At 35.9% G+C, this 24,989-nt stretch overlaps 3 protein-coding genes and 1 long non-coding RNA gene across 7 annotated transcripts in view; 2 read left to right on the top strand and 2 right to left on the bottom strand.

The window, feature by feature from the left end:
- Positions 1–7,048, top strand: part of tmem174 (transmembrane protein 174) — a 123,282-nt gene extending 116,234 nt beyond the window's left edge. The window contains exon 8 of one of the 2 annotated variants that reach the window (XM_087253687.1): positions 6,013–7,048. The gene's annotated coding sequence lies outside the window, so the exon portion shown is untranslated. The remainder of the gene's footprint in view (positions 1–6,012) is intronic. The other variant, XM_087253691.1, reaches the window with a different exon arrangement.
- LOC141385843 (uncharacterized) lies at positions 132–19,809 on the bottom strand. Its single transcript, XR_015491407.1, has 4 exons — positions 19,636–19,809; positions 18,950–19,320; positions 2,871–3,054; positions 132–2,532 (listed from the first exon to the last, which is right to left on the bottom strand). It is a non-coding gene; the product is annotated as an uncharacterized LOC141385843 (long non-coding RNA).
- On the bottom strand, positions 12,779–14,571 carry foxd1 (forkhead box D1). The gene is given in 1 exon segment (NM_212913.2): positions 12,779–14,571. A coding segment is annotated over 1 exon segment (1,032 nt). The 5' UTR covers positions 14,332–14,571; the 3' UTR covers positions 12,779–13,299.
- On the top strand, positions 14,704–24,851 carry btf3 (basic transcription factor 3). 3 transcript variants are annotated; one of them, NM_001076558.2, is given in 6 exon segments: positions 14,704–14,858; positions 20,551–20,619; positions 20,725–20,838; positions 20,923–21,124; positions 23,326–23,382; positions 24,464–24,851. In NM_001076558.2, coding segments are annotated over 5 exon segments (489 nt in total). In that variant the 5' UTR covers positions 14,704–14,858; the 3' UTR covers positions 24,511–24,851.
- Positions 24,852–24,989: the final 138 nt, after the last annotated feature.

Below are 24,989 nucleotides of genomic sequence, written 5' to 3'. Positions count from 1 at the left end.
TTTAAAAGGCACCTATGATAAAAATCATCCTTTTGAAGCTTTTTAGACAGAACTGTGTGTAGGTATAGTGTGTCCACTGTCATAGTGAAGTGATATAAACACAATAAGCACACAATCTTTTTTTTTATTTCATGACATTAAAATAGGATTTAAATCCCTCCCATTTTGACGCCCATCAGAACGTGATGTAGGAGTGCGGTTTCCCCGGCCAACAATTTAATTGACAGCTGCGTATTAACATGACTTCACATGCATATTACCTTGTAGTGTGTTTTTGAGTGAGCGCGTGAACTTTGTTTGAAAGGCTTGAATTAACTCCACAACAAATACATCGAATAATCATTGGGAAAGTTCTTACTGTAGTATATCTCAAAAACATAAGATCTGCTTCCTTCATGTCTGTCACTGTGCTGTTTATCTGACGCAGCCGAAGCGGAGATTGAGGCACACTCTGACAGACACGTGGGAACAGTGAGCGGGGAGAATAAAGGTTTAGACAACAAAAACAGCTACATTGTGTTTAGAGCAGAACATCCAATATTCTTAAAGGTATAATAAATAATCTGATGGGTGTTTTGAGCTGAAACTTTTCAGACACATTCTGGAGAGACAAAAGACTTATCTTAAATCTTGAAAAAAGGGTCAAATATGTGCCCTTTAATGAACAGTGTGCAAATGGATTTACCCATATGGATTTATTATCTAGTGTGTTTTTTTCATATAAAAAACATATTGCCTTTGTCCACACATTGAATTACATTGGGGCAAACTTTACTTGTATGTAATATATAAGTGCATAATGACCATAATTTTACCATACTACTATTACATACCAAAGATGCTAATCGAAATGTAATTCAGCGTAACAATAGTTTATATATTTTTAAAAAACTTCCATCAAGTTTGTGCCAGAGACTAGCAGTTATTGTGTTGACATATAGCACCGAAGTGCTCACGGCGACCTGAGTTTGATTCCCAGCTTGAGGTAAAATATTTAATTATCATAGTACAGCTGCAAAATACTTAACTATCATTTTAAAATTTTAAGTAGCCTTAGTTTTGTCCACGTCACCAAGAAGTTTTTAACAATATGAAATATATGATGAATTACAAAAATTGCCTATTCTTTTAATAATTTATCCATAATGATTTCACCCGTATTTCACAATTTATTTTTAGATTTGAAGCAGACATTAAATCACTTTTGTACATTTAATTTGGTGCAGACATAAACATGTCTGACACATGAAAAGCTGCCTTTTCCCTTAATATGATCAACTGATTGATCAATCATTAATACAGTGTATTAATACAAGTTGGGAGTATGTTTGGGTGAGTAAATGTTGACAGAATTGCTATTTATTCATTCATTCACTTTCCTTCTGCTTTTTATTTGGAATGAACCACCAACTTATACAGCATATGTTTTAAATTTACACAGTGGATGCACTTCCAGCTGCAACCCAGTACTGGGAAACACCCCCACACACACACTACAGGCAATTTAGTTTATTCAGTTCACCTATAGCGCATGCCTTTGGACTGTGGGGGAAACCAGAGCACCAGGAGGAAACCCATGCCAACACGGGGAGAACATGTAAACTCCACACAGAAATGCCTACTGACCTAGTCAGGACTCAAACCAGTGACCTTCTTGCTTTAAGGCGACAGTGCTAACCACTGAGCCATCGTGTCGCCCAGAATTGCGTTATTGGATCAGTGTTTGCAGAGTTTAAAACATACATGTTTTTAAACCCTGCAAACGCTGATTCAATAACACAATTTAGCTTTTTCCATCATCTCTGTGTGCTTTGGCATTTGGCTAATGCTGAACATGTTTCAGTGGACCATATAACCTTGGAAGTGTTTCAACAAGGCTTTGCACACTTCTTTCCTATCTCATGCTCCATCTTACTGCATAAGCCACTTTGACACGGCGGTGCGGAGCTTTACCTCAAACCTTATGATGCCCTTATACTTGCTGTGTAGTTTTTGATCACTATCTTGCATATTATCAAAGCCCAGTAGGCTTCAAATCTGTTTCAGGGCTTGCTGGCATGTTCTTGCTGCTGTTCAAAAGAGGTTTCCTTTTTAATAGCTGAATAGAAGAAACTGTGACACTGAAAAAGCTGCAGTTGGGTCATACAGTGATGCTGTGAGTAGAAGAAGAGTTTGCATGTGCTCCTTGTGTTATGCCTTAACTTTGGCCACTGCCTGGAGAACACCGTCAATGACTGATGAAATGACGGCTTCATACTCATTCCAGAAGAGGGAAGTGGAGAAAGGAGGAAAGCGAGTGAGAGGCAGGCTGAAAGAGCGAGTCTTCATGGGTGGTTCCCTCTGTTGTCTTTGGTTTAGCTGAATGACTGACAAGGACGTCATGCAAATGCGAAGTTCAGAGACAGGAACTCTAAACGTCTGCTTTGACTGGCCACACACATGCGCCTTCTCTCACACATGCGCGTTTTTGACAGCCGTCCTCAAAATGCTTATTTTACCAACAGTGTCTACGATTGTTGGGTTTCTTTCTTCCTAAAAAAATACAAAGATGATGGATAGCCTGTGAAACGGATATCAGACAACTTTAGCTTGGCTAACAAAGATTGTGCAAATGTTTTGTTAGTTAACCTAAAAATACACTTCATGTGGTAACATTGATTTCTTTTTTCTTAGTAAAAAAAAACAGGTTACACCAACAGAAATTGATTTGCTAGGATTAGCTCATTAAGCTAACAAATGCTCATGTTCAGTTTTTACAGTGACTTTGTCATAGAAATGACTCAATGTTTAGCATATTAAACGGCAAACAGAGAGAGAGAGGGGTTGTGAGCCTCTGGTTAACGTCAAGTGTGGCACGCGGTGTACATTACCTACGGGTGTCACTGTGATGAATGGCTCAGCGTATCGTGCTAAAATGTTTATGCTCCAGTGGCGTTATTGCGTGTAACTGGCGTCCACAATCAGGCTGTTTGGGGAAATACGATTGAGTCAGTCATTACAGGAGACATGAAAGGTAAGGAAGTGTGCCTGTGTTGACCAGGTTTTCCACATGAGCTGAAAAACAGTAGCATATATAAAAACTTTTAGAAAGTTGCCTTCGGGATTTGCTCCTCTATTTAGAAAGAATGCTTTATTGGCACATTCTCTCCCAAAAAAATCTCAGCCCTATAATTTGCTATTTATTCAAACATATAGATGTTAAGTTCATGATTTGTTAAGCATATATACACTCTCAACCCTGATCACCAGTTCATTCACTTCAAGCCATTCACAGGGCATATTTAACTACACACATACATTTATCTCCACATCCTTATTATAAGTTTGAGAACCAGATTGTCCAGATACCTTTAACATATGATGTGGGAATGTCCGGAGGAGCAAAATCTTTGGGATTCTGTGCTGGACATTTTATTTAAAGTTACAAAGATTTGTTTTCCCAAAGATCCTGTATTGTTATTGTTGAATGATAACTCTCAATTTCCCTTAGATGCAAAGGTCTGTACATTCTGGTTGTTTGTTTTAGCTGCTACAAAGAAAATGGTGAATGTACAGAATTGAACAGTTGTGGAAACCAAACCCCCTCATTGTCTCTCTGTTAAGCACTGGTTGCATTCATTACTGGAAATACTGTATCTAGAAAACTGTTAATCTTGACATTTTGACAGTGTGGAAAATCTATATAGTCAGAATTTTTTTCCACAATTGGTTTAATGGAGATACGATTTTTTCAACACATTTCTAAACATAATAGTTTTAATAAATCATTTCTAATAACTGATTTATTTTATCTTTGATGACAGTATCAAATTACATGATAACAGTAAATATTATTTTACTAGATATTTTTCAAGACACTTCTATACAGCTTAAAGTGACATTTAAAAGGCTTAACTAGGTTAATTTGGTTAACCAGGGAGGTTATTGTACTTAGGCAAGTTATTGTATATCGATGGTTTGTTCTGTAGACTAGACTAGCCTGTAGACTTTCGAAAAAATAAATAACTTACAAGTGCTAATAATTTTGAGCTTAAAATGATATTTAGAAAAAATTAAAACTCCTTTTATTCTAGCCGAAATAAAACAAACAAGGCTTTCTCCAGAAGAAAAATATTATCAGTCATACTGTGAAAATTTCCTTGCTCTGTTAAACATCATTTGGGAAATATTTTTAAAAAGGAAGAACAATTCAAAGGGGGGCTAATAATTCTGACTTCATATGTGACACCAAAGAAATCTTAAACACTTAACCCTCATATGAAAATATGAAAGTCAAATTTAATTTAACTTATTTACTTGCTTGGTCTAAACCACAGTTATCTTGTGTTTCCTGATGCACATATAACGGGGTGGGGGATGGTGGATATATATACAGGGTAATAGCTGTTTAAAGCATTTTTTTATCTGAAAAAAAAATACATATATACACTATTCTTTACTGCCATTTTACTTTTTTTTTATATCCAAACAACCTTTTACATTGCATAAACAATAAAAAAATAGATTATTAAAACAGCCTTCACACAATAGAAACAAATGATTCTTTTGGGAACGGTTCACTGAAATGTTTTTAAAGGGAGCCTTTTTTCTTCTTCTATGACATCACTGCAAAAACTGTATTTTGGAACATTTTTGTAAGCATAGTTGTGCTTGGAGAGTGTAAAACTTTAAAACATAAACTGATTTCATTGTTTCATTTGTTATAATCCAGTGAAATATTATTTTTGAGAAGAAGAACAGCTGCTTATTGTGCAGGAGAAAGGCTGCTAATCAAATACAAGGGACAACCAGTGAAACATAACTTACTTAAAGAATAAGTTAATTTCTGAATCTGTTAATTATGAGTTAATTACTTAATCAGTAAATTCGAATAAAAAATCAATTAATTACTTCATTTGTTGTTTTTTTGTTTTTACATGCATTTGTAAATTAAAATAAATAGTCTTTTAATACTTTAATTAACTACTTAATAGACTAATATTCTTTAATAAAAATATTTATTAATTAAATAACTTAATCAAGTTGAAAGTGTTTCTATTGAACTCAAAAATATTTTGTTGCTCATTCAAACTACTTCATTAAAATGAGCTGAAGCAACACAATTCTTGAGATTTCATTAGGCCAACATATTTTTTATGTTTAATCCACATAAATTTGTTAAAAGTGTTAAGTTAACTTAATCAACATGAATGAATTGTGTGGAACCCTGCATTTTTTACAGTGCGAAATACAGCATTTTCCTAAAATTTTGATGATTTAATGCTTTTGTAGGGTAATTAAAAACTAATTTTGTGTGTCATCTATTTAGACATTTAATAATAATAATAATAATAATAATAATAATAATAATAATAATAATAATAATAATAATAATCCATATTAATTATAAAAAATTATCTCCTTAATTATCTGGCCACTATATTGTGTATTACATTTACTAAGTGTGTTATTTAAATATTAAGGTTAACAAACAATCCTGGAATTTTGTCATTTGTTTATATCAAAATCAACCCAAGAAAATAAGGTCTAATTATATCTTCCATAGCTGATGACATAATAAGTGTGCTTATGCAATGTATACTTTACAAAAATACTGGCTAAAATACGGACAAACACAAAAATTAACTCTGCAGATGAGTTCAGTTCTGTTTTGTACATTATTTTCAGTTTTTTAACCTATTCGTTTTATGTTTCATTGGAGTTTTAAATGTTTTAATTTAATCAAGCCAGTGTAAAGGAATTGATTGTGCTTTAAACCATCTTCGACGGAAGTAGCCATTTCCTGCTTCGATATACATGTGCTACCGCTGCATTTCTTATATGTGTAAGAATGACTGTGGAAGTTAATAAACACTTAAAATGAGACAGGCATATTTCACATGAAAAGCTCCTGTGTGGAGTTTAGGTCAAGGTGGAGATTTGATATTTGGTAAACATCATAACTTAAAAAAACATGTGCTCATAAAAGCAGTGTTGATCGAAGCTAGATTTATTTTCATAACCTCTCCACAGGAATCCCTTCAATGCAATGACACCACAGGCAGCAGGACAGATAGGAAGACTGGATGGTGAAAATATCGCAATGGACAAGTTTTTCAAACAAGTTGAGAAAATAGAGAAAGGAGACAATGCTGAAAGCAGAAAAGGGATAAAAAAGATAAAGCAGAATTGACAAAAGACAGAAAGAATGAGCAGAAGAAAAGAGAAAGCATGAAAGGAAGAGAGAAGTAATTGACTGAAGTTGGGTGGCAGGGAGGACTAGTGTGTTCGCCGGCTCTCTAACTCTCTCTAATTGGAGCTGTATTCAGACCTGCCTTTAGTTCTCAAACTTACTAATGGAGCGTAAAACACACACACACACACACATCCACACAAGCACACTGTTGGTCCCTATACAGACACAGAGGATAAGTGTTGCTGGGCTACATTGTGAATTGATCAGAACGGGATTCAACACCTCCCATGGAGGGCATTCACTGCCTTATTACATCTCTCCTCATAATACCTCTCTTGCTTATTCACACACACACAAAATGGTTTCTGAAAAGTTACATTAGTAGAGGATGTAATCAGAGCGGGACATGGCGAGAGCAAAGTGTGTTTGGTTCAGGTATTCATTGCGCTTTGGGGACAAAAACACCCCTGAAGAAAAGTAATAGTCAACTTTTTTGATCTCACAGTGATATTTGTTTGTCCTCATGATGAAAATAGAATTCACACTAAATCATATTTAGTGTGATTTTTTTACAATTATACTCACACACACACAATGGGTTTCCATGTTTTATTTTTATTGGATTTACTTAAAAAATAAGATAAGTGTTTGCAAACCTTTTTTATGGGCTCAATTTTAACACATTAATTTGATCATTTTTACCTTTATTACTTAATTGATTTGGTTTAAGTTCAGCTTATATAGATTGTTTGTAACCACTCACTTAAATTTTTTTTAGTAAATTCAATGAATATTTTTTCAGTGTAGAAATTACAACATTTAGGTAGTTTCTGAGAACATGCCTTGTATTTATGTAATTCAAATGGTTTTTGACATACTTGATGTCTTTTGACATTCGAATTTTGCCACAGGTAACCTGTGGTTGGGTTTAGGGGTAGGACATATAATAAGTGGTTTTTACAGTATAAAATTCATTACGCCTATGCAGAGTCCTCGTAAACCACCAATACCAATGTGTGTGTGTGTGTGTGAACACTACATTTATTTTTGCTGCCTATTCTATTTAAACTACTTATTTAAAATGAGTAGATTCAACACAATTCTTAAGGGGTTTTTGAGACAACCTTAATGTTTTATGTTCAGTCCGCTTAAATTTGTAAAAACAATTAGGTTAACTTAATCTATTTGTGCAGGGAAACAAAGGAATTATGTGGAACCCAGCATTTTTATAGTGTACTGAATGTTTCTTTTAATGTGGAAACAAACTTACCTTCGTATTTTAATTGTACCATATTTTATGGTTGTCTTTGAATCTGAAAATTAAGTATTTTATTGTTTACTACAGTTGAAGTCTTTTCCCCTAATTTCTGTTTAACAGAGAGAAACATTTCTAAAAATAATAGTTTTATTAACCAATTTTTAATAACTGATTTATTTTATCTTTGCCATGATGACAGTAAATAATGTTTGACTAGATATTTTTCAATACACTTCTATACAGCTTAAACATTTAAAGGCTTAATAGGTTAATTAGATAGGTTAGGGTAATTAGGCAAGTTATTGTATGATGGTTTGTTCTTAAGACTGTAGTTGAAAAAAATATGTAGCTTAAAGGGGCTGATAATTTTCTCCTAAAAATTAAAAACTGTTTTGATTCTAGTCTAAATAAAACAAATAAGACTTTCTCCAGAGGAAAAAAAAAATATTATAAGACATACTGTGAAAATGTTCTTCCCTTGTTAAATATAAATTGGGAAATATTTAAAAAAGAAAAAAAGAGGGTTTAATAATTCTGCTTTCAACTGAGTATGATATTATTTTTAAATATATTTATTATCTATTACTTATTATGTTTATTTGTTATCTTTTTTTTTGTCCTGTCTCTGTAATTTAAACACTACAGAAGCTCTGTCACGAAAACAAATTCCTTGTATATGTGAACATACCTGGCATTAAAGTTATTTTTGATTGTGATGATTTAGTCATTCTAAACTAAATCCACTTGGATCACAAAGTAAAAACTGTTTGTCAGGATACATAAATCTGATGGATGTAGTAACAATCATGTTAGAGATAAAGATAAAGTCAATTTTAAACCAAAAGTCAATGTATTAACGTGAAGTCAACTAAATGCACGGTAAAATTGCAGGGTTCCACACAATTCATTCATGTTGTCCCAACACAAATCAATTGATTTAACTTAACACTTTTAACAAATGTATGTGGATTGAACATAAAAAATTAAGTTGGCCCAATTAATTCTCAAGAATTGTGTTGCTTCAGCTCATTTTAATTAAGTAGTTTGAACAAGTAAAAAAAATATATTATTTAATGTATTACTGCATTATAACTTTTTGCATTTTACTAAGTTCTAAATTTGTTTTACTTTTAAAATTGTTTAAACAATGCGCAATAAAATAGAATTTATGAATTATTGTAATTGAGATGTATGAGCATCATTGCAGACTGTGCATTTCTTGGTGACATAGCTTTCAGTTATAGTCTTGATACATGACCTTCAAACCTTTCTTCCAACTGAAGAAATTTTTGTTATTCTTGACAATACAAAAGTACAGCACTGACTTTTTGCAAACTGCAGTTTGTTTAAGTTTTGTGAACTCCAGCCTCTTGGTGTGGTTTACTGGTCCTGCTCACCCAATTTTCTCTTTTTTATATTTAAATTGGTTTAGAACTGTGGATGTAACAACATAAATTATGGCCAGCAGTGTTTGTGTATTGTTCTCTGGTCTGATGCTGGCCACAAAGACATTCACTCACTGTGTAGTCCACTCAATCTTCTACTTCCTTCTTTTTTACCCTTGTTAGTTTGTCTATTGACTGAAGTTAACGTTTTTGTAGATGAAAGTTACAAACTTTCCTTTGCTACACACATATATATATATATATTTAGAATTCATAGTAAATTTATTAAATTTCTAATTAACAGGCTAATAAAATTGTAATGTATTATTATTATTATTTTTTTACTATTATTATTACTTCTATACTACTACTATTTTTGTTGTAGTTTGTTGCTAGTAGAATTATTTAAATCTAGGTGATCTTTTTTGACAATTATTTACATATTTTGTTTATCAGATTTATTCATATTTTTACTCGCTTCAGAAACGTTACTTTACCAGACCCGTTTCCCTGCAAGTCGCGCATTTTCCAGAATTTTTGTTTTGCTTATTGTGAAACAATGATTCTGTTAATTTAGAGCACACTGGCAAAACAAACTGCTTTTCATTATTTTGTGAGCGAGCAAACAAATATTAAATGCTTATAACCTAATAATAATAATAACAATAGTCATTATTGTTGTTATTATTAAATTATAAATTACCAACAGTTGTAGTATAGCCTAGTTCTTCTTCTTCATTTACTGTCATTAGTAGCCTATTTAGCTAGTGGGTTATCTATCTTCTATTCTATACTTATTTCAACCAAATGATTTGTTAGAATCCACGGAAATTGCTGTGCTTTTCATGAAGATCGAGCTATCAAAAAGGCGCATGTACTGAAATTAATGCAATTATTAGATTACGACAATAATAGTAACCTACTTGAATTTAATAGAGGGGAAACGCCATTTTAAAAGTTGAGGTACATGCATCATTAGTCTATTATTGTGACACTGTAAATCGCTGACTGTGGGTCATCAAAACACCTTTTGCACGAATATATAGGCTATTTTAATTATCTGGGTAACACGGGTTGATTTAAAACATGGCTTTACACAGTAGGCTATATTACCATATTCTGCCTAGAAATTGTTTATGTTAAAGCTTTAACAAAACAGGTTACAACAATATAAATATAGATTGTAGGCTAATTTTAAAGCAGCTTATAAAAATTGTTAGATATGCTTTTAATTTGAACACGGCCACGATTATTGTAGAATTAGCACGCGTGTGTGTTGGCCTGCTTTTGATCATATTTGAGCTGGTCAAAAAGATCATATTTCTGACTAAATGATACCCCTCTGGCTTTATGATCAGTGGTCGGGTCACTTATAACCAAATCTCGGCCTATATCTTTATTTCTAAGTGAACTTGTTTGTGTGCTTTGCGCATGCGTGTGATCTCTCTTTGTATCGTCAAGGGGAAACAGGGACAGGTGGAATTAAGAGATGATGTGAATCTGTCTCGCCCTCTGTCTCTAATGCCGGGTTGTGTGTGTGTGTGTGTGTGCGCGCGCGCACAAAAGGCGCCTTGCAAAGATTTGAAGATGCATGATTATAAAAATACATAGCCTACAGTAGCTGCGGACTCATGGAAATGGTTAATTTTATTTTTAATGGGTGTGCGTGGATTTTATTTTTATTAACCGGGCTTGAATTGCGTTCTGGGTTGCGACTCCTTTATCCTGTCCGCTAACATTCTGTCCACATCAGGACGCTCCCCTTGTAATAATCAATAATGTATAAACATGCAAGATTAAATATGGTTTCGCACGCGACCGGTCTTTGACTTGCAACAAGCTAAATGGATGCGCAAAATAGCCTAAAGAAATCTCTCCAAAGCAACCTTAATAATATTGATTATAGGCTAAGCTACACGTTTAGTTCATACTACTGTATCTTTTTATGCAGTCACAGTATTAGGCTATTATTGTTATTATTATGGAATACTAAACCCTGATTAAATAATGAATTATATTTTAGGTTATATGACACAAGTTTGCACATTTAAATGAACAAGGGTTTGGATGGAGAAAGGAAAATATTAATCCACATTGCGTTTATCTCCAACCGTGGTTACATCATAGTGGCACTACTCTATTTGTGTGCATGTAAGCACGCGAGCGTTTCCTGCTCCATTGGCCTACTGAACTATGCCTCTATTTCCTCGACGCGCACTCCAGATAGGCTACTCCAATTAGAGTCACAAAAAAAGGCATAGAGAACTACAGTTTTAGAAATCAGTCATTTGGTTTTATTTTTTTCATCGGGATGACCCATGGCTCGTTTTAAACCGCGTTCGTCCTGTGGTGCTCTTTAAGTGCCTAAAATATGTTTCAGCTGGGTTAGTCTCAAAATATTTTTTTTCTATTGTGGTCTTAATTGTCGTCCCTTTGAAGAAGTTTATCTGTAATTATAGACCATTATCCCGTAGTACGCATCCTAACAGGAGTTAATTATGATGACTATATGGCATTTGCTGAAGTTCAAGCCACTTGGCCTCGGCGTTTCTACACACTCCGATAGCTTTTATCTCACTAAATAAAGTGAATCCTAGTCTTTACATGACACGAGACGACAAAAAATAATTGTCTTAAAGCAGTGTACTCCTTTGGACAGGGCCAGCTGGATCAGATCAGGCCGATTATCATCGACCTAAGGGCAGAGAAACACCACGATTCTCACCCCAGTGACACAGTGCTGTCGCTGAGTAGCTATTAGCGAGATAAATGTGGGAAACGGCATATATGAGGCCCTGTTGAAGATCCAACATCATTGCATCTGTTGTCTGTCATTGAGGTGGAAAACTAAAGTATGCTTTTAAAATGCATTGTCCTGCTTTGGAATATATTGCATTGATAAACTAAACAATGCAAATACAGCTGTTTAATATTGATATTGGAAGAAATTGACTTGTATGTTGTCAAGAGGCTCGGTTTGAATGACAATGGTGAAAATCTACAATTATTTATGACTTTAGAAGCACGTCTTGAAATACATAGCTCTATACCTACTGACTGTTTGTATTGTTGAGTTGCTATTTGACTTCTTTTGAGATCTTTCTAATTATCTTTCCTGAAAATGTGATTTCTAAAATAGGCCTACTATGCTTTCACTATAGAAAAGGTGAATGCGTGCCATCGTTTAACCAAGCACAATTCCCTCATGGCCTTCAAAGAGCACAAATAAAACTTTCGGATGGCAACAAATGTTGTTTAATTTTCACATGCTTGGACAGCGATGCATTTAAGTGACGGACAACGGAAACATGTCACTTTTTCTTCAAAAATAAAAAGTGGCCAAAGCCATTCTGTCAGAGGCCTCAGTGAGAATGGACGGCCATGAAAAGGTGGGTAATTAAATTTTTACGAAGCATCCGAGAAATCTTGAGTACTGACAAAGTTTATATCTTCATATGGCTGAGACAAAACACTCATGTTGCGGCCTGACATTTCAAAACGACTCGTTTGATAACTTTTATTTTATAGTTCAACTGGTTTAAACTTTACTGTCTCCTTTTTATTTATTTTAAAATTGTCTCCATGACGGCATAAAATGCTGCATTTTAGCAAAAAAAAAAAAAAAAAAAAACTAAACAAAACTCAAACTACAGTTATTGACCCATGAATAAATAGGCTAAATGTTTGAATCAATAAAAATTATTTTTTATTAGTATTATATATTAACTTGTTAATTTTGTCGTTATAAAGGACCTCTTTTTGTATTATTTACTTTTTTGTCTCTTCAGAAGTGGCATGCATTTTAAGTGGTTTTGCATTTTGATTCTGTGATTGCAATAATTTTCACGATGCTTACAAGAAACAATACTAAGTGAACACTTCACTTCAGAGAAAGGATGAGAGTGATATTATCCAAGCACAAGCTATTGAGGCTATCAATGAGGTAATTTCCACTCCAACTTATTTTGCAAAACAATATTTATTATTAATGAAAAACAGACCGTGTAAAAATATCACACTCCGAGTATACAATACCAAAGAATGTACATTGTTTATTAGGCTACTGAGAAGTACAACGTTGTATAAAAATGCTCAAATTTCACCCTTGTGAATTTTTATTACAAAGTACAGATAATAAAATCAATTAGCCAAACTAGAAAACATCTGTGTTTTCACACAAAATATATCATAGTAGACATCTGACAATTTATTTTATAGCCTGTTTAAAAAAGGTGTTGTCCTGAGACGCCCTATGCAGTGATTACCACAATCACACTGACAACGAAAAGTTCGTGGGGGGCGAAAATTAGATTGAACTAAAATGTTAACATAAATATATTTTCTTATATTTCACAGCTTGAATATAGGCACGAACGTGGCAATGTTCACCATTCAGCTGCGTGAAAAAAAACAATACAAAAATAATCCTACCTTAAACACAGGAGTGTATCGCTTTAAAACGTGACGTTTAGATTAAAAAATTAGCAGCCGCTAGTGCCACTGACAATCCGATTTGAGTAGGTTTCGTGTAAAGACGTCGGTCCGTGCAGGACTCCCAGCAGTGGGTTTGGGGAGTGCTGAGCCGCGAGGGCCGGCGGCAGCACCGGGACCACCGGGGAAGTCCGTGAGGCACAATGCGAGTGCGTAGGGCTTAAAGAGCTCCCGATAATGCTGTCTATGGAGAAGGGCGAACGGTGAACCGGAGACTTGGCTGCAGTCTGTAGGGAGGACGAAATCCCGGGACTTAGAGGGGGGTAGAAGCGGGAACGGGTGAGCTCCGTTGTGGTTGGCATGAGGGAAGGCGCTGGGATGAGAGTTCCGGTGTTTCGGGACGGGGGCGGCTGCTGCTGCTGTTGCTGCTGAAAGGCGAGGAGCGCGGAATGTGCGTGATAAGACTGAAGCTGCAGACCGTATCCACAACCGTAGGGTCCATAGCCATACGCAGCAGCAGAGGGAAGAAAACCTCCGTGCTCGCGGAGAAGTTCAGGCGCCTGCTGGCGCTTAAAGCGTTTCCGGCGGCGTAGAAAGCTCCCGTTATCAAACATGTCGGCGGACTCAGGGTCTAGCGTCCAGTAGTTGCCTTTGCCGGGATTCCCGGGCTCTCGTGGTATCTTGACAAAACAGTCATTTAAGGACAGGTTGTGCCGGATAGAGTTCTGCCAAGCTGGGAACTTTTCCCGATAGTACGGAAATCTGTTACTGATGAAGTCACAAATCTCGCTCAGCGTCAGGCGCTTCTTGGGACTCTGGAGGATTGCCATGGTGATGAGTGCGATGTAGGAGTATGGGGGCTTCACCAGGGTGTTTTTACTTGCTGGCTTGTAGGGGTCCCGTGCGGGGGAGGCATCCACACCAGGCGGCGAACCGTTGAGCAGGATCTCGTCGTGCATCTGAGCCACCTCGTCCACGTAGGAGCGCGTGTGGCCGTCACCATCATCTCCCTCCCCAACCACGTCAATGTCGGTCTCCTCCGAGAGCACAGACGCATCCGACATCTCGGAGCTCAGAGTCATGGCTCTCTCGGGTTTCCCGATGGGCTACGGTGGAAAAGCGCCGGGTGTGCTGAGCCTGCGTGTTACCTGCGCTCTCGGTTCGGGAGAACTCATAGGACGCGCCGAACAGATGCGGGAGAGGCGGAGAGGACGTGCCAGTGTGTCACCAGTGCCATAGGCTTTTAATGGATTACTGTCGGCACGGAATCAAAAGGTTGCCCAGATCCCCACATCCACACGCTTATTCTATCTGGGGAGACCCTCCTAAAGGCCAGACCAGGATTCCAAAGAGGGCGGACCTTTCCTTGCGCTTTATACCAGCTCGCTGATCACATGACAACAAATCGTCACCACTGTTATTGAATAGATAAAAAATAACAGTCTTTAAAAATTATTCTAAAGAACCGTGAGGTTCACCTCTATCTTTAGCGGTCACTACCGCTTATTCCACAGGGTTGGTGGGATTTTTCATTTGCTGCGTATAATGCCACTGTCATTCATCAAACTCGAAGATGTGAGAAGCTCAGCGATCTAAGCACGCCGTTATGGTAGGACACTCCCAGCTATTGTTATTTATCATTACAAGATGAAATCCATGATAAATGCTTTTGCTCTATGTGTTCGGGTGCTGAATGTCACGTTAATTCTGGATATGATAGGCTACTGTAGATGATTTCACAAATGCTTTAAAACGTGCACTCGGTTCCACGTCTGCCTCATACACCGAATCGCAGTTTGCGTGACACGGGAGTGCACTAGATCATCCGCGAGCCATTGGTAATGGAAAAAAAGTCAGCTGTTAACTCACATCAGTCACGCGGATCACGAAAGTGCATTCTAGCTCGCGAAAAAGCAGGGCACATGCGCATGTGCCCAATTTCAGTAGGCCAACATTGTCAGATTCATAATATATATTAGCAATTGTCGGGCAAGAGTAGCCTATTTTTAAAACGTAAAAATGGGTTACTTGTTAAAACACTGGCATAGGGCATATTAGATGCTTCTGAATAATGTTTACTATTATAAAAAAAATAATAAATAGGCTGGGTGTGTCGTTGATTGAACTGACACACTTTCATAACGATTGGCTATACGTCTAACTTGCAAATAGGCCTTAATTAACAAGAGGTCAATACATAATTAAAGAGCAATTCATTGAAAAGAATAATGCTGCCTAATTAAAATTAAAGCCTAGCCCTACATTCTCATAATAAGCATTAATTACATTTAGCACGCGTAAGATCGAAAATCTCTTTGTTGTTGTTTTTGTACACAAAGTTGCAGTGTTTATTTAGATTCCTCTGTTGCCTTTGGGTTGAGTTTCAGTATTTTTCTTTTATTTTCTACATTTGCTTTTGCACAAAAGCCTACATCGAATGCTAACATAATCTCTATAACAGAGGATTAAATATATAAGATATATCAAGTGGGATATTAACTAATAGATTAACAAAGCACTTACAAACACTGCAGTATTAAAAAGGCGAAGGCCTACTGTTTTGAACATTTTTCGTTATGTTTTTTTAAAACAAACAAAAAAAAAAGAATTATTAAATTAAAACGAACGTTTTTATCTTATTTATTAGCCTACTAATTATAATTATAGGGATAATTATTTTAGACTACATTACGTTTGTTATAAACTACGAATATTAACCTATAAATAAATGCATAAATGTGATAATTCGGCAGGCCTAAACTTATAAACAATAGTATTGTTGAGTAGTATTGTAACAATAGCTTAAAGCGTGCTCTGCCAATTAAAAGAAAAACAAAAACAAGAGAGAGATTGCATATAAAATTGGCTGCTAAAACAACTTGCGGTAGGAGTGATGAAAACATACTTGTCCAAAAGACACATAACGCTGACCCATAGCACCCGACATAAAATACAGGTCTTTTCAAACTTCTCAAAATGAATTATCTCTTCCTTCTTTATTGCAGTCTTATGTTGGTTCTGGAGGATGCAGCGGGCATAAGGGGTATTTTTGTATGATTGCAAAAACATCTGGTCCGGTTTGATGGCCGTTTTATGGTAACTCATGCGGTCAGGCTTGTGTATTTAACATATATTTACTTCATCCAGCAGTTATTAAAGCCTGTGAGAGTGCCATCTTGCGGCAGTTCAGATGGGCTTCTTGCTAAAGCCGCTCAGAATCATTTTATCCGTTTACCCTTTTCATCTAAATTGTATCTAGCTATAGCCAACGTTTATTTACTTCCACGGTATTATTTTATTTATTTTATATTATTGATTATAACTTCACGTAATTATTTTACAATTAAAAAAAATCTATTATCTTGCATAAAGGTTCTGGAATATGTTGACTTTTTAACATGCAGTGATGCCAAAAGTACAACCATGCTTCATTGTAGGACCTTTACTGATCAACAATATAATAATAATAATAATAATAATAATAATAATAATAATAATAATAATAATAATAATAATAATAAACATTTCTCGTTGGTGTATGAAATATTTTTTAAAATCTAACTTTTGGAAAGGTTCAATTGAAATGTATTTGTATATTAAAATGTTAAATGTTGCAAATAATTGTTTTATCTTTAAAAATATGTTATATTTCAATATTTTTCGTATAATAAAATGTAGATAATCAGATGAATTATTAAAAAATAAAGAACCATTTTGCACAGCAAAGAACCTTTAAAAAACTAAAAAGATTCAATTAAAGTAAATGTTATTTATGGAAACATTGTTGCCAATATAGAACCTATTGTTTGTAATAAGTTTAACAATTCTTAATGTTTGTCAATCCTTAAGTCACCTACAGGCCTATCTGTTTCTTATCATTTGTTTGTTTATAATGAAATTAATATTCAATCTTGTTTTCATAATTAGCTAGAGTTTCTCGAACATAACATGTTCTATAATAAGCATGATACTATAGTCCATTTCTGCAGTATGTTTAGGGTGTTGGGAAAAAGATTGTATGACGTAAAATACTGGGAAGCGGTTATAACTGTTAATCTAAATCTATTTTTAAATGTGCTACAGGATTAATTGCATAAAATTACTTTCTTTGTGTGATGTCAAAAGGCTTCTCAGCTTAATTTTTTGTGAAAGTATAGGGTGTAAAACAGACGATCTATTTGATACAACAATCTGTTTTTTGACATGTTGGGTATTGTGAGTACCGCTTTGGGCGTTTCAGGTTTGCTTCATATTTCGGTATAAATAGCTAACCTATATATTTTTTTAAAAGACCATTTACGATGCTGTGTGACAAAGTAAGCTTAAACATGGATTCCTACAACGTATAGGAAACTGATCAGATAATTTTAGTGTAGTTTATTTGTTTACAGGGTCAACGTACATGATTAAACATTAGGCTACTGTAAATGTGCCAGAATTAGCCATGAATGGCTATTTTTCATCAACCCTTAATGAAAAAAATTGTTTAAATACAGATTGCTACAGGTACAAAAATAAACACTTATCATCGGCGAAGCATTGTACGTGCTATTTATTGGGAAGAACATTATTTACAGTCATGATCAGGGCATCACAATAACTGGCAGTGATTGTACTATTGTTTAATTATTCTGCGCGTGCGACTGAATGAAATGCGGGTTTGAGAGCCGGGTCAGGGCTTGTATGTGTGGTCAAACCACATCTAAAGTGTTTCTAATGTCCCGGAGGGGCGAGCAGGAGCTTTCCGTGCCACCATGAAAACACTTCATTGCCATTGCTGCCCTGGGTGACAAGTACCTCTAATATAATCCGTAATGTATAAACTCTGCAGGCATTCGCACGTGCTCGAAAATTAATTTCACATGCACGACATGAAACTCGTTTATGTGTAAGTTATGAGTGTGTTTGTAAAGCTCTAAGGAAACGTTCTCCAACTGGGACATGACGAAATAGGCCTAGACTTTTTTAGCTTTTCAGTGGAGAATTCATTTATATTTATTTTCTGATTTACATTTACAAACTCAAATTAGGCCTATGTATTGATTTCCATCCACATGAAAAAAGTTACACCTCAAATGCAAACTTAAAAATTCTAAATGTAGGCCTATATTCATTAAGCTATTCATGATTTAGAGCAGATTAATTTCAAATGCAGACTTTATCATTTAAATAACATATCTTGTAACTTGGAGTACAGTTTATTTAGTTTAATTTGATTTAGGCTATACCTTTTTCAGTAAGCTACATAGGTTACAGAGCTTTGGTATTAGCCCATAGCTCATACGTTTCTTGAAATAAAATCTGTGGGGTAAATAGCTAATTGATAATATTAGCATACTGTAAACGGCTTAAATAACAGTGGCGTTCAAAAGTTATAGCCGCTATTTCCATTTGAAGCACAATTGTATTAATATTAATATGCAAATGAGTGTATAAATATAGACTAACATTAGCTACTTTAAAGGGCTTTTTCTCCCACAAAGCAGTAAATCTTCAAATGTCCACCAACAAATGTTATTAATGCTTATAAAAGTGCCTGTTGAATTGAGATTACACAATTAGCCCATAACAATCAAATGCAAAGACAACATATGAATAAAACTTGTAAAACATGTTAGATGTAATGAACAAATGTTCACTGTTTACATTGTCAACATATCGAGACGACATCACAGACAATGCTGTGTAGCATAAACTCACTTTTAACGTGTACTATTAAGCTCCAATGCGGATTACGATGCTGGAAGGTCTTTTCTTGGCCCAGTGTTCGGGCAGGGTTGGTAGGCACGGTTTCATGGATCCAGCCCACTGCGTCTCATTTCAGGCTTGTCGTCACTTCCGTCCCCCTCTCTCGCTTCCATCTTGCTCTCCGCGTGTGTTTGCTGCTAGCGTGCAGGTCAGTGAGGAGCTCTAAAATACTATATTTCCTGCACAACCACTCCTGGTTCCGAGGCTCAAGGTAAATAAGTATCTTATTTACCTAAAGCGGATGCTGTTTTGTAGGAATGGCCTGCGGAAAGATGCCTAAATCGGCTCCAGTGAGACTCGGCCCTGTCGGGAGAGATTCAGGCCTGAAAGCGCGTGAGATTAGCATTGCTGCTAACTGCAAACAAACTTCTAAAATCTCCTAAAACCGCGAACAATTTATCGATTATTTCTAGTATATACAGAGCTAATGCCAATAGTGCTTTTGCTCATGTTGCGACTGTCCTTTAGCGATAAGTTAAGTTAGCTAGCAAGTTAACGCTAGCTAAGCGTTTGCTTTGTGGACTATCGTCTGTTTATTCACAGAAAAAAATCATTCGAGTTCTGTAGTTAACGTTAAAACAGCGTTATAGTAGTATCCGTCTAAAAGTGTTGAATGTGCAACAACTACACGACTTTACCTGCTATTTCAATCAAGTGGTCGCTCTTGTAATACAGGCCTGACAACCGTCTGCGATCTTTTTCTCCTATCACACCGCTAACTTCTCAAAATGGTAGTGTTCAAAAACGCAGGAGATCAGAAAACGCCTGAACGTGTTGGACGTTTGTTTTAGCTGTGCATGTGTGTGTTGAGTGTGGCTTTGGGAGTAGTTTGTCTCTTAAGGCAATGCACTGCAGGTGCCCAGGGTATGAAAAATGAGGTTAAAGTTGGTTTTATTTTCACACATTCTGAATTTCTCCTTAATAATATTGTTTTTTCGTTTTCAGAAAATATTTATTTGCAATTTTTTCATAGTGTAATCCTATTAGCAGCCAATATTATCAAAGTTATGCATTGTTCACAGTCAATTAAATAGTGCTAATGTTACATTTAAACATAGAATATTGAAAGTACCATGGTAAACAATACAGGGAGCACGTCGTAAGTTGTCACTGAATGAATGTGAGAGTATCAAACCAACTTAACCTCAATAAAAAAAATGCTTTTCGCTATACTTCACTCGTAGATGTTAAGATTTGCAGATTTTCAAAAGATAAAATTATTATATCAGATAATTACATTTTTTAACATATACTTCTGTAAAAACCGTACGTGTTGCTGAGGTGTATTGCTCAGTGCAAAAGAAAAAAACTCACTTTGAGGAAAACTGCCATTAAAAATTGTTATTGAAATCTACAGACTCGCATTAATAATGCAACAGTGTAGTTTGGATGTTGTCTTCACATTAGCCATAATGTTAAAATTGACAGGTGTATGAAACCTTTTTTGCCTGCAGTGTCTTGCTTTAAGTGTGTGTCATTCAGACCACACCCCTGAAACTCATTAAAGCACTATTCACCCCACACTATCACTGACATCCTTCTGTGTTTTACAGATGAAAGAAACGATAATGAACCAGGAGAAATTAGCCAAGTTGCAGGCACAAGTCCGCATTGGTGGAAAGGTAAGCTTGTGAATGTAAAACACTCACTGAAACTTGACAAATGCCCATTTTTTTATATGTAATGTCAAATAAGAGTAGTTCTTCACAGTCGTTCTGTTTTGACAGGGCACCGCTCGCAGAAAGAAGAAGGTGGTCCACAGAACAGCCACTGCTGATGACAAAAAACTTCAGTTCTCCCTCAAGAAATTGGGAGTAAATAACATCTCTGGCATTGAGGAGGTTAGCTTTCATTCAGCCCGAGTACACTGTAATTTTTTTCACACTTTTTCTTGTGGATTCAACCGTCACACTGTTGCTTTACAGGTGAACATGTTCACAAACCAAGGCACGGTGATACACTTTAACAACCCCAAAGTGCAGGCCTCGCTGGCAGCCAACACCTTCACCATCACAGGCCACGCCGAGACCAAGCAGCTGACCGAGATGCTACCCTCAATCCTTAACCAGTTGGGTGCTGACAGCCTGACCAGTCTGCGCAGACTTGCAGAGGCCCTGCCCAAACAAGGTGTGTTTACTTCTCCAAACTGGGTCAGAACGCATGAGTCTCCCATTGTTTCGTTCATTTTACAGAGAGAGCAATGTAGTGGGCCACAAAATGACAGTCGTGTGGGTGTGTTACTAACAGGTGGAAGCGTGTTTTGGGGGAGGGGTGTGTCATTGCTGTTGGTCTGTTTTTAGAGGGTAAACTTAAATAGACATTTTACTTGGCTGTTTAGTCTAAAGCAGGAATTAACTTTTTTTTTTTTTTTTTTTTTACCAAAATTGTTGAACGGAAATCTGCTGACGATTAAGCATATTTGGATTGAGTGTTTTTCTGCTGTACTACTTAGGACTTTAATTCTGTTTTTACTTTAAGATGTGTGGCGTAGAGCATCGATCTCGATTCGATACGATCTTAATTTAGCATTTCTACGATTCTGTCAATTAAATATTCAAGTTCAGGAGGGAAGCAATGGGATAATTAAAGGGATACCCTAAAATAAATGGTCATAGTTACCTTGGTTTTAAATCATTTTTAAACACTTAACACAAAAGATGATGAATTGAAGAATGTTGTAAACGTAGCCATTGATTTTCATGGTGTTTGTCAATTTTTCAGGTTTCCAAAATTCCTCAATGTGTCTTTAGCTTAACAGAACAACAAAAAACTCAAACTGGTTTAGAACACCTACATGGTGACCGTTTTGAGTGAAATATCCCTTTTTGGCATGGGATGATAACCATTTTCAAGGTATACTGCGTTTTGGAAAAGTCAAGGTTTTAAAACAGACAAAATTGTTAATCTTATATTGTTTAGGATAACAGTATCTCCAGCAGAATAGATCCAAAGACTCCAGATTTTGTTTTAAATTGTAAAGAAATGTTTTTGAGACTGAAAGACAGCAGAAGTCAATGATCCATTTTGAATGATTTACCCTGACATGTTTACTGCTCAAAAATATTGTTTCTAAAATAAAACATTGTGTTCAAAGGGGGGTAAAACTTTTAGTTTTTTTCCCAGGCATTTAAAAAGAATATAATTTAGAGCAGTGATCACAATACCATAAACTGTGAAACCCTCATATTTTTATCCAAGATTATCATACTGTCAGAATAATTTTCTAGCCCATTGCCAATCTCTTTGCTAATGGGAGGGACTGTACAACCAAATACTGAGAGATTCCGTATGCATACAGCTTTTCTGCAGAACAGTGGTTCTCAACCATCAGGCTGCGGACCGGTACCAGTCCATGGATTAATTGGTACCGGGCCACACAAGAAATATTTATTTCCATTTTATTTGTTATCTGAACAATCTTTTAGTTTGAAAAATCTTTTATTTTGAAAAATTACCATATTCTTTCGCTACATTTCGGTCATTTGGGTGCCCAATTCTACCCCACAAGCTGCAAAATGAGTAAGAAACAGAAGTCTTGGAAAGTCAGCTGTAAAGTTGTCAAGCGGCTGTGGTAATAAAAAAGGTTGGGGGACCGCTGCTGTAAAAGATGCGGTCAATACATATTCATGCAGTCTATTGCATATGTCCTCTCCGTAATAAAAGTAGTCAGTGATAGTGCTAGTGTTGAACTTGTGTATTTTTAACAAGAATCGTAAATATTTGAATTTCTGTCTAAGCATTGACCTGTGTATTTGGGAACAGAACCAAGTTCAAGTCTAACATCAAGTTTCATGTTCATCAGCCAAGTCTACCAAATTTAGCAAGTGCGGTTTGTAATAGAAAATGATAGAAGTAAACCTAAGGATAATTAGATGTAATTCTAAACTCTTCTTTAAATGCCTTGAAAGATTGAATATTTCAGTAATGTGGTTTTACATTGGATGGTTAAACAATGTTTCAAGTAAAGGTTTTTATATTTGAGTTTATTTTACTTTTATCAGGAGTTATTTGCTTTTAATTTGCTTTAGAATCCCAAAAGAAAGTTATTTTTAGAAATTTTAATAAATTTTTCATCATTAGGAAAGTCTACATCTTAGGCCTTACTCGTACCTATGATTGTTAGTAGTAGTAGTATGGATGTATTTTGCTTCTGTTGAGGATTATGGTTAATTTCACAATTATATATACATGTTTCTCTTTATTTATGGAAAGTAGTTTAGTACTTTTTTGATAACTAAAGATGTTTCGTTGTAATTGAAAACTGTAAATGCAGACAAGTCACCTATTGTTAAGTAAAAGTCTGAAATTTCTCCTCGCTTTTGTTTCAGCTGGTGATGGAAAGGCACCGGTAGCTGGTGGAGAGGAAGATGATGACGAAGTTCCAGGTAAGTTTCTCCCTTTTTTTGTGTGTGTGTGTATTTCCTCTAATCAGTCTGAACTGAATCTTAACTCGCAATACAGATTAGCATAGGATGATTTGCTCGAATTTTCCATTATTCCTTGTGTATTTTATATGCCTTCTAGCTTGAGCTCCCCAATTATTACCATATGGCTTTCTGTGCGTGTGCTAATACAAGCATAGCACGCTTGCTTGTGGTGTGCAAACGTCCAAAAAAGGAGGGCTTCAGCAGGTTGTCTTGGCTGTTACCATGTCATCATATACAAGTGTTTAAAATCTCGTCTATTGTTTATGAGCACTGAAAGCTCGGTTTGCTTTTCTTTTTAAAGAGAGGGGCTCAAACACATGCGGTTACCATTACAATTCCCCAGTTCTCGTCCCTGAGCAAACTCCAGTTAGTAACTCAAGTCTTGCACATGTACAGTGTGATTACATCTCCGATGCTGAAATTAGCTCGCCCGTGCTATGACAAAAAGGGTTAACAGCTTGTGCCATTGTGCCGAGATTCAACTTTTTCTGTTCCCTCTGAAAACAATCAGCCTGGCCTTCTGTTAGTGATTTCCACTCTTGACGCCCCGCAGCACAAAAGTTGATGTTCCATTTATCAGATTTCATTTTTCAAAAGGCAACCTGCTTTTGATCCTCCGTGGCTTCATTTTTACAGCTGTGGACTTTTCACTGGTCCCCCCAGTGCTCGTTTATGTTCTCTGTGGAAATCACTTACACACGCGTGGACACACAAATTGACTTTGCAGACCATGTTTCTATAAATCTCAAGATCGCTTCATAAAGATGTTTAGTTCATCACATTAATTTGATTTTGGATGTCTCTTCATTTATGTATATTGTCATTTTTAAACATGATAAACCTTCAGACTTGACTTCAGACCGTCAACTATAGACGCTGATGGGCAGAAATGGGTTATTCATCAGTCTTGATGCTTGTCATGGCATTACAAATGAATAAATTCAATTCTTCATTATCCATGAGTTTCACAGCAGTTTTACACTTTTGTAATGTGGTAGATCTAATACTGTTGTACTGAATCCTTGTTTTCTTTTCACAGATCTGGTGGAGAATTTTGATGAGGCTTCAAAGAATGAGGCAAATTAACATCATGGGAAGGAAAAGGCGTTTGAGAATCTCTGGTCTCAGCGGAGACTTGTGGGACTGTTTTTTTTTTTTTTTTTGGTTTGTTTTTCATTTCTTTTATAAATATATTGCATCCCTGAATCTCCTATACTTTTTCGTGCACTGCTGTGGTCCTCGTGTCCAAGCTGAGAGTGTGAGATTGATTGCACCACACAGGTTTATACACAGTTTAATGTGTGTGTTTGCTTGTGCGGTCCAAGAGGCATCTTTGCCTCCACCTTCCCTGTTACTGAGGCTCATTTGTTTGGAGCCTGTCTGTATCAACATCTGGAAATAAACATTTGCTATTGACAAAAACCTTATTAAATACTCTGTTTTGTCTTTTTGTTTAAGTTTGACATGAGGTCTCTTGATGTGAAATGTCTTTTTGTTAACCACAATGAAGAGGTTAGAATGATTTAAAAGTGATTCAGTGGAAGCACTTTTAAAGTGAAGAGTTA

Source organism: Danio rerio, chromosome 5, assembly GCF_052040795.2.
Source record: "Danio rerio strain M-AB ecotype USA chromosome 5, GRCz13ab, whole genome shotgun sequence".
Taxonomy (NCBI): domain Eukaryota; kingdom Metazoa; phylum Chordata; class Actinopteri; order Cypriniformes; family Danionidae; genus Danio; species Danio rerio.
Note: the sequence above shows the minus strand (reverse complement) of the source record. Positions and strands in the feature narration are given on the sequence as shown.